We start from the raw sequence: 10,000 nt of genomic DNA on the forward strand, positions 1-10,000 counted from the left end.
TCCTATAAAATTTGAATTGAACTGAATCCGCACCTTTTTTGTGGAAAGCCTGTTGCCTTTTCTGGATCAAATCTTTAAGTGCTTTGTCATCCAAGGAGCATCACGTGTATTCAACCGAACTTTGCTGACAGGCATTAAAATGTCGAGGCCCGTGTGTATAACCTCTTCAAAAACACTGAGAAAAGCATCGCAGCTTTCAAGGCAGCCAAATAACAAAGGCCAATCCAATGAGCATAGAAATCTTCCCATCTCTGCTTTTTGGCTGGGTCGTAGATCTCGTTTGAGAATGAATTTGTCAGGAGCAGAGCCTGATTTTCTCGCCAGAACCGAGACAGATATAGTATTGTAATCGGATAGACCAGAGGGTGGAAAGGTCTGTGGTTTACCGTAGTGATCATACAAGTTAGTTAATACTAAGTCCAAGATAGCATCCTTCCTGGTTAGCGTTTTCACGATTTGCTTTAGTTGAAAGTGTCGTTTAAGCCGTGTGACGTCAAGGCGATTAAAATCGCCGGTTATGATGAGCGAACAGTTGGGGTAAGTTGACTCCGCCGCGGCCAGAGAGTTAAACAAATGCTCACGTATAAAATTGTCATCTGCTCCTGGTGCGTGATATAATACAACTACTATCAAACAGGAGAATCCTCTTGGAAGGCGTGCAGGTCTTAGATGAACCCATAAGATCTCATGATCGGCACAACACGACAATTCATCAAGTCGTTGGTATTTAAAGCTTCCATCTCTTAGGTAAAAACAGACACTGCCATGATTATTTACCATCCTGTCTTTCCGTATTATTGTGTAGCCAGGGATACGGACTGCACTATCAGCGATGGTTTCCTTCAGCCAGGTTTCCGTAATGAAAGCCAAAGAGATGTCAGATCTTAGGAGAAACTCTTGTACTTGGTCAATCTTTGGCGCAAGGGACATAACATTGGAAACCATAAGCTTTGGGACATAATGGGCGCTTTGTGACTGATGTGCGACGGTATTAAAGTCGATTTCAAAGCGAGCTCTAGAACAACGAGGACTGATCTCTGTAGGGACGTAGCATGTACATTAGCATAACTATCAAAACAAGGTTGGTCAAAAACCCTCGATTGATTCTTTCTCTTGCCAGCGCTTTTACCACGATAATGGAAAATCTGTAGAGATTTCAACATCTGATGGGTAGACTGGCTCATAGATGTTGTTTTGGCGAGGTGACGAAGACGTAACAGCTCGCGTCGTGAGTAAGACAAACTGTGTCCACATTGGGATGTAACATGCAAATGAGTTTCGGCCAAACGAGAAGGATTCAAACTGTCTTGCACAAAACTCGGGCCAGGATTTGGGTTTATATCTATACAAATGGCGATATCACTTGGAGGATCGTGTCTAGGAATTAGAAGTGTTGTTGAGCCGCGTTTGGACCATGGGGCAACTGAAAAACGTGGCCTTCAAAGAGCCAAGTTGGTGTTGACCAGGTTGACTTGACATGGGAGACATTTGTTAAATCCTGGTTTCGTAGATGTCACGAATGACCAAGGACTGTAGCCAACTCTGAAGAAAAGCACTTTTGCCGACTGTTGAAAGTGATACAGGTGTGGCAAATGACAACTATTGGTTGCTAAGTATAAAATAGTCAGAGACTGAAGGCAAGCGGCCACCATTGCTAGCACCAGGGATGGGATGCCAGTCCATTGCAGGGCTATTCCCATCATTAGATTCGCCGGTACCCATTTATACACCTGGGTGAAGAGAGGCACCGTGAGAGTAAAGTGTCTTTCCCAAGAACACAACACAATGTCCCCTGCCAGGACCCGACCCCGGACAACTCAATCCGGACTCGAGCGCACTAACCATGAGGCCACCGTGCCTCCCCGATACAGGCAACTTAAAGGGGTCAAATCAGTTTTAACACTTTCAAAAAACTGTACAGTTTGGAAGGATTGCGCCTACCCAACTGTTTCACAAAACGGCAATGCTATGATACCATATGAAACATCAAGATGCACTAATTTATGTGACGTAATAGGGCACCATGGCCATCTAATTAGCCATCAAATAACACCCTATCTTTTGTCTTTAAACTGTTAAATTGCTGGAGAGTGATTAGCACACTAAGGGCACTTTCCATTTGACATAACCTGCGACAAGGCGTACTTTTCATCAGGAAAAGTACCCCTGATACAATTTCTTTTCGAGTCGACTGCTGCCCACCTGTCAAAAGTGATGTTGTCTTGTGTCATGCTATAAATGTGAGCCAATCAGATTTCACCGCAAATGACCTGCACATTGCGATTCAAGGGAAGACGACAAAAACAAAATAGAACTCTAGCTGGAATGTCTATGAAGTCAGACTTTATCCATACAATCAAAGCTACTAGTATTTCTGCAAATCCCACTTGACATTTGGTGCAGTTTTTATGCTTAATTAAACCATCAAGGAACAAAGAATTTCGAGATAAATCACAGAAAAAGCAGACTCCTTTATGTTATCAGGTGCAATCAACAGTACAATAAACCTTATTTAAACTCGAATGTTCAAGTCAAAGATGGCAATAAAAGATGCTAATATCTTCTAGTTTTCCAGGTGCAGCTACTCAACTACTATTTTGTGAGTGTCACTAAACCATTGTTCAACGCCTCCGTAAATCTACCTGGTAACTTCTCTGTCAAGCTCGGCTGATACCCCGACTGTGGTGGCAACACAAAGATCTATTCGGCTCTTTTTGGATTCACGACTTGTTGATTCTGAATATATTCCAAAAGATTTACCACAACTACAAACATTTTCGAGTCAGTGGAAGTGGAACGATGCATTTTTTCTAGAATATTTGGGGCTGTAAATCCCTTACGAAGTACAACTATAATGTCTTCTTTCAGACAAACCATTCTTCGGATGCACTCTCTCTGCTCTTCCTTTAAAGAGTTTTGAAAAAAATCTGAAGTCGTGGCAACAGGAGCTGTAAACTGACCCTAAACATCAGTCATTCATTCATTCCTTATCATTTCTGTAACCAATCGGAGCGAGGCTCCAAGAGCTCTGTTGTTTCTCGACCAATCAGAAAAAAAGCCAAATTTTGGCTTTTTTACCTACGATCCATACAGAAAATATATCATGCCCTCCTTCCCTAAGATGATAAGTAGAGAGCGAGGTCACGATCGCAGGTTACATTTGACAGAACTGACCGGCCAGACCGGGCATTTGGAAGGAGTAACTCTACAACGCCTTCAATATAACACACTTCGAGAATGATATGTACTCCTCCAGAACAATGTGAGGGATTATTGTGCAAGTGTTCCTTCAAATTATTGTGTTTTCTTTGCAAACTGACGGGTCTGGGCGGTCAGTTCTGACAAAAGGAAAGCGCCATAAGACAAAACTCTCTGCAAAGTTTAAAGAAATCTCTGGAACAGATTCATAGCCTACGAATCCATTCCAGAGATTTTTTAAAAACTCTGCAGAGTTTCATCTTAAGTTTTCAGCAATAAAAAAATGGGGCTCACCGAGTTCGTTTGTTAGATACAAGCAATTAAACACAAACTATAGTGAGTTTTTAGATGGTTCTTTTGCAGCCATGGTAATTTATTTCATGTACGTCGCATTAATATATGCATCTTGTTAAGCAATTAGTGGTGTTTAATAGGGTACCATAACATTGCCGTTAAGTGAAACAGTGTTATAGAGATAATCGTTCTAGTAAGACATTCCCTCCAAATAGTTGAAACCGGTTTGAGCCACCTTTGTTACATTACATAAAATATTTTACTTATGGTACATTGACTAGAAAAATGTTAAAAACTGCACTATATTACATTCAACTAATACGTTTTCACTGCTACTTAGTAACAATCACAAATTTATAGCGGTGCACTGAAAGTTCAAACCCAACTTACCTTTTCCGTGAGCAAGGGAGATTTTCTGTCATCTAACTGACTGCTTTGCTGGGAAACTTTGCACTTTTCATCCGACATCTTAGACATGTTAGTTCGTTTGGAACTTGGTTTTGGACTGGGCTTTGCCATCTCGGACAACTTTATTCTCATGTTGTCATTTTTCATGTTTGCGGCTCTTCTATTTGATTCCTTAACCTGCTTGTAATTTCCTGCAGTTTGGAGCGATTTTGATTTTCTTGGTGATTTACTGACATCAACTCTTGTATTTTGGCCTTCTAAGGGTGTATCCAGCTGTACAGGAAAAGTTGCACTGGAAGTTCTTCTATAAGGTAACATGAAAGCATCCTCCAGGGGAGCAGGTGGATTCACATCTAGTTCATGCGTATCTTGTTTCGTGAAAGAGCGTTTATTATTTTTTTGATTCGAAGGTTGCTTCTTTCTCTGGCCTTTTTCAGACTGTGATCTTACCTTTTTAATCCTCTGAACACCATCTCTACATGATGAAGGAGACAACAATTTTTCCTGGGAATAGGTATTTTGAATGGAAACGGGAGATGAAGGTGTCCATTGCGATTCCAATGATTCACTTAAATTTATCTCGTTCAGTTCTTGTTCAAATGGTTCTTTGTGTCCAGACAGTAATGTTGAACCGGTTTGGTCACTTTCTTTAGGCAATTCAAGGCCACGTTGCGGTATTCTCGGACTTGATAACGTAGCTGTCTCTCTTCCTGAATGAGCAGCAGTATGTAATAGATTAGCCTCAGGTATTTCTGTTGACTGTTTGAGCATCGAGCCATGGGTGTCTAAAAGAAAAAGTACAGCAACATTTTATTAATACACCAGTGAATGCTCAACAAATGGCCTGAGTGTAAAGCTCTGGCCACACAGAGTTGCACACACTCACAAGTTTTCACTGCTACTGCTTGTAACACAATCACTAACAATTATATATATACCAGATGAGGTTTAGCATAATGTGAAGAAATTTGTAGATCCATGACTTACTTTGATCCTTTACTCTAATTGGTTACACTCTCTAAGTCCTTACTTAATCCTTCACTTGGGTCACTCAGAGTGTTTGTTGGCATGTAACAAATGCGTTCCATTCTGGGGACCATGCGCTTCTCTAGGTAGCCAATTAAATGTACATGAATATCTTTTTCTTACCTCTCCAAAACTCCACCAAGTTCTTTATCATTGAATCAAGATCTTTTAGCTAAAAAAGACTGTGCTATTTGTGTTTTTGGCAGTGACACATTTGCAAGTTCACAGTTAACAATTAATGCATCGAAATGATTGTTGGGCAAATGACATTGCAGGGATATAAGCCACCCCCAAAAGAAGAAACATTTGAAACAAATAAAAAAAAGAATCAACAACCAAACAAAACCACAGAACCTTAGGCTGGTGGCAATAATGATGAAAAGCGCTACTGTAACCAGTGGTCGCGTCAGCCTAACCATGAGCTTTATGAGATGTTTTCCAACAGATGTCTTGTCAGTAGGAGGTAAAGCAGGAAACTTGACCAAATTTGGCTGTTTGCCAGAAATCTCCAAATTAACTTAGCTTAATGTTAGCTTTATTTTAAAGGGGAAAAAATCATTTTTACACATTAATTGAAACTTTTTGCATATTTTCTGTGATTTTCCTTCAGTTAATTGTCCAAAAATTTAATTGAAATCTTGAGGCAATTAATTGAAAAATAGCTTCACTTGTATAATTTAATCTAGCTTAAATGTGGCTATTCCAGAAATTTAAGATGACGCATCAATTATAACCGAATCATGCAAAAAAATTGTCAGCCGGTTCAAAGTGGTTTAAAACTGTAATATGACCTAAATGCGCAAGGGAAAAAATGTGGTTTTAAAAAATATTTCCTTATAATAAAAGACGTCAGGAATCCAAGAGGAAAAAAATTATTACAAGAGAAAAGAAATGAAGAAAGGAGAAAAAAAAGAGGAAGAGGAATGACAGTGAATTAAAGAAAAGTCGAGATTTTTGTTAAAAGAAAGAAAAAATCCAGAATTAGCAAAAAAATTACCCAGAAATTAAAGAAATTTGTGAAATTGTAGGTACTGAATCAATTTAAACAGATGAAGAAAAAGAAATAAAAATTACAGAAAAAAATCAGCATTAAAAGGATATACAAAAGAGTTTGAATTGGATCTTTCAGATATTAAAACAGAAAATATAGATATTTTTGAATTTGGTTCACAAATTAATATATAGATTTAGCAAAGCCTAAAAGCCGAGCTCTCTGGTTATTTATTCTTCCTGCCTGTAGGGTTAGTGAAAATAAAAGGTTTCGAATCGTCCGCGTTTCCATGTTTTCGGTTGCTGCTTTAATAATTAAATCATTTTCATTGCTTTCTTCTATAGAAAAATTCATTGCCTAACTAGTGAATTCCTTGTTACATTTTACGCTAAAAACTGAAATCGCATGAATCATGAAGCCGTGAGTGAAATTTAATAATAATAATAATAATAATAATAATAATAATAATAATAATAATAATAATTAATAAGGACGCTCCCAAGGACGCGGCTGTGAAAATCACAGCCGTCACTCTCCGTAAAATTCGCTTTAAAACGCTCTTGTAATGCGTTTTTGCAAATCTATTCCACCTGAATTGCAGTTAACATCAACTACAATCTACCGCCCGCTCGAAGTGACTCAAGAAATACAATTCTCTGCAATATGAGTGCGGAAAGAATCCAACATGGTAGGACAATATGGACGGAGCAAATGTGCATTGACTTATTAACTTGTAAAGATGAAGCTAAACAACTATTTGCATTGGAAGAATGCCCTACTACTCATGCAGCTAACGTTAAAGTTTTGGAACGAGAAAGGATACGAAAGTCTGGGAAAAACAGCACAAAATTTAAGGGATAAATTAGCACATCTAGAAAAAACTTGTAAGGTGAGCACAGTACGCATAACAAATGAACTACAAGAACAAAGAGAAACCAGTGAACAAAGACCAAACAATAGAGAGACAGAAACCGAAGATCATACAAGCGAACTACAACAAAGCATCGACTGGACAATTGAAGATCTTAGTTGGATTGCACAAATAACGCAAGCAGCCAAGTGTATCTATGATGACATTGTGAAAGACATAGGGATTACGAATAAGCGAGATGTAAACACCTTTGTTAAAAAGAAAAGCTACATCAAGAAAATAGACATAGATCGACTACAATACGCTGCAAAATCGCTCATCAAAACAAGCCCGTTAATTGACCCACTCCAGTACCTTTGGGAATAAACGTGTTCAATTTACTCTGTTGTAAAAGCATGGAAATAAATTCATACCAAAGAAAGGAACGAGGATAAAGAAAGAAAAACTAGTGGGAAACTGCGATGGATGATTAACATGGAAAGAAAAATGAACAATCTGCGAAAACATATCTCTCAGATATGCGAAGAACTGAAGAGGATACGTGACAATTGTGAACTTACGCCAAAAATGAAGAAAATCGATTCTGGATGATCAAAGAAATTAAAGGAAGAATAACCATCGCAAGCTTGGCAACTTTAAAGGAAAGGAAGATTAACGCCATTCGAGCCCTGAAAAGACAGAAAGAAAAAAAGAAAGAAGACAGCTTATGAAAGATTCAAGACCAACCAGTGGTTCGATGTAGATGAAGGTTCGTTCTACAGCCATTTAAACAACATTATCAAATCAACAGAAGCAAACCATCACCCAAAATATACTGGTAAAGAAATGCCACCTTCAACTAATCAAGATGCCACCCCCACAACAATAACAACAAGAGAAGAATTCGAAGGATTCTGGAGACCAATATGGGAGAGTGCAAGCCAAGTACCTATTGAAGCAGATTGGATAAAGGATACTGAAACAGCCCTTAAACAGCACATTATCCACCCAAGTGGACCTATAACAATAAGCAAAGAAATAATCACCAACAGCATTAAAAACAAGAGAAATTGGTCTTCGCCAGGTAAAGATAAAATCACCAACTATTGGATAAAGAAAATGGATACCTTTCATGGAGACACCGCAGCAGCACTGAACACCATACTTACAGAGAGACTAGGGATACCAGCTTGGCTTACCGTAGGAAGAAGTGTTATGATTCCGCAGAAGGATAACCCATCCACTCCTGACCACTGTCCAATAACCTGTTTAAACACCTTATACAAGCTCATCACGTCAGTGATTGATCGTCAACTACAGGTACACGAGGACAAGAACAATCTGATGCAAATCGATCTAAGAGGAGGCAAAGCAAAATCAATGGGCACCATAGATAATCTGCTGATTGATAAGATGATATTAGAGGACGCCCACTTCCACAAGAAGAACCTATCCTGCACTTGGGTAGACGTAAAAAAGGCATTCGATTCCGTCTCACACCAGTGGATTATCAAAACCCTTGAAATGCAGACCTCATACATCTTATTAAATCTATTATGAAAACATGGAACATCAATCTGGAAGTAACCACTAACAAGGTCAAAGAAACCATTGGCCCCATCAAAGTCAACAGGGGAATTCTACAAGGAGACTCTTTTTGTGTCCGGCTTTTTACTCCATCGCTTAACCCAATTGCATAGTACCTTAGGAGCACGGAAGGATATAAACTATCACATGCCCCAGACAGAAAAATCACCCACGCCCTTTTTGTTGATGATTTGAAAACTTATCATCGATCTGAACAAAAGGCAGTAACTGTGACAAGCAAGCTGAAGAAGATGTTTGCAGACATTGGCTTAGAATGGGGAATTAACAAGTGCGCTGCAATACATATGAAACGAGGGAAACTGGCACCCAACGACAGCGCCTCAGAAATGCCTGTAAGGAACGACTGCTCCATCCCAGTGATAGGCAGCGAAGATCACTACAAATTCTTAGGAAAGTACCAGAATACTCAGCATCTAGAGGATAAAGTTATTGAAGAGGCTTCCAATCAGTACGAGGATCGGCTTTGGGCAGTTTGGACTTCTCCATTGTCAATACCACGAAAAGTTCGTGCCACCAATGTTTATGCTGTACCTGTCTTACAGTACTATATGTGGACCACCGATTGGTGTCTTAATCACCTCAAAGAACTCGACAGGCTAACAAGGAAAGTTATCAATGACTGTAGTGGAAAGCATAAGCATGAACCAACACCATTGCTTTACTTACAGCCAGAACAAGGAGGGAAAGGATTAGTCGAATTAGAAACATTGTACAAGAACACCAAGTTAAAAATAGCTAACTACATTAACAACTCAAAAGACCAGCATATCAAACTCGTAAAGTCATCCCAGCTGAAAAAAGAACAAAGCCATCTAAGATCTATGTTTAAAGATGCCAAGAAGTACGCAGAGGAAGTGAACATAAAGTGTGATTTTGACGATGGAGAAACAATCTTGAGAAACGGCGACAAAGAAATGCGCGTAAGCGGTAAGGAACCATACAAAGTAAAGAGCATTATAGACAAGGCGAACTCCGACAGGCACATGAGAGATGGGAAATTTGTGACTCAACACTGGAATGATCCCCAAATATCAAATAATTCATATGACATCTTTAAACAGTGGAAGAACATTCCAGACATTGTAATGTCAATCGACACAAGTATCAGACAACAACTCCTGAACACCAAGACCTACAGATCCCAGAAGTTGCACCAACAAGTAGAAGAACTGTCCTGCCAACTCTGTTCTGAGAAACAGGAGACTGTATCACACGTACTTTGTGGCTGCTTACATATAGCTCAGTCACTTTACAAAACTCGACATGACAAAATGCTTCACCCTGTCTATCATGCTCTCCTTGAAAAATATGGTTTCGATGAATCTGATTATTCTTCTCCATGGCATGTGCAATCCCACCCTCAGCCAACCAAAGAAAACGAAGAAGCAAAGATATTATGGGACATACCATGGCAACTTGAAAAATGTCCTAAGGACGGTGCAAACAAGCCAGATATCAGTATACTAGACAAGAAGAAAAAAGAGTGGTCTCTTGTGGAAGGTACGATAAGCACTCCAGGAACAATTGCCGAAAGAACCACGTACAAACAGAACAAGTACTTAGACCTTAGATTGGGAATAAAGAACTTGTATCCAGGCTACAAAGTGAAGCTTATCACCATAGTA

General features: G+C 39.2%; 2 protein-coding genes across 3 annotated transcripts in view; both read right to left on the reverse strand.

The window, feature by feature from the left end:
• The window catches only part of LOC138000829 (uncharacterized), a 1,143-nt gene extending 68 nt beyond the window's left edge, over positions 1 to 1,075 (reverse strand). Inside the window, exon 1 of the mRNA XM_068847494.1 lies at positions 1 to 1,075. This exon is cut by the window's left edge and continues 68 nt beyond it. Within this exon, the coding sequence (XP_068703595.1) occupies positions 67 to 945 (879 nt within the window). The 5' untranslated portion in view covers positions 946 to 1,075 and the 3' untranslated portion in view covers positions 1 to 66.
• LOC138000828 (coiled-coil domain-containing protein 66-like) overlaps positions 1 to 10,000 on the reverse strand; it is a 102,685-nt gene that overhangs the window by 19,285 nt on the left and 73,400 nt on the right. For both annotated transcript variants that reach the window (XM_068847492.1, XM_068847493.1), the window contains exon 18: positions 3,883 to 4,685. In XM_068847492.1, the coding sequence (XP_068703593.1) occupies positions 3,883 to 4,685 (803 nt within the window). The remainder of the gene's footprint in view (positions 1 to 3,882; positions 4,686 to 10,000) is intronic.

Source organism: Montipora foliosa, chromosome 4 (assembly GCF_036669935.1).
Source record: "Montipora foliosa isolate CH-2021 chromosome 4, ASM3666993v2, whole genome shotgun sequence".
In the NCBI taxonomy this organism is placed as follows: Eukaryota; Metazoa; Cnidaria; class Anthozoa; order Scleractinia; family Acroporidae; genus Montipora; species Montipora foliosa.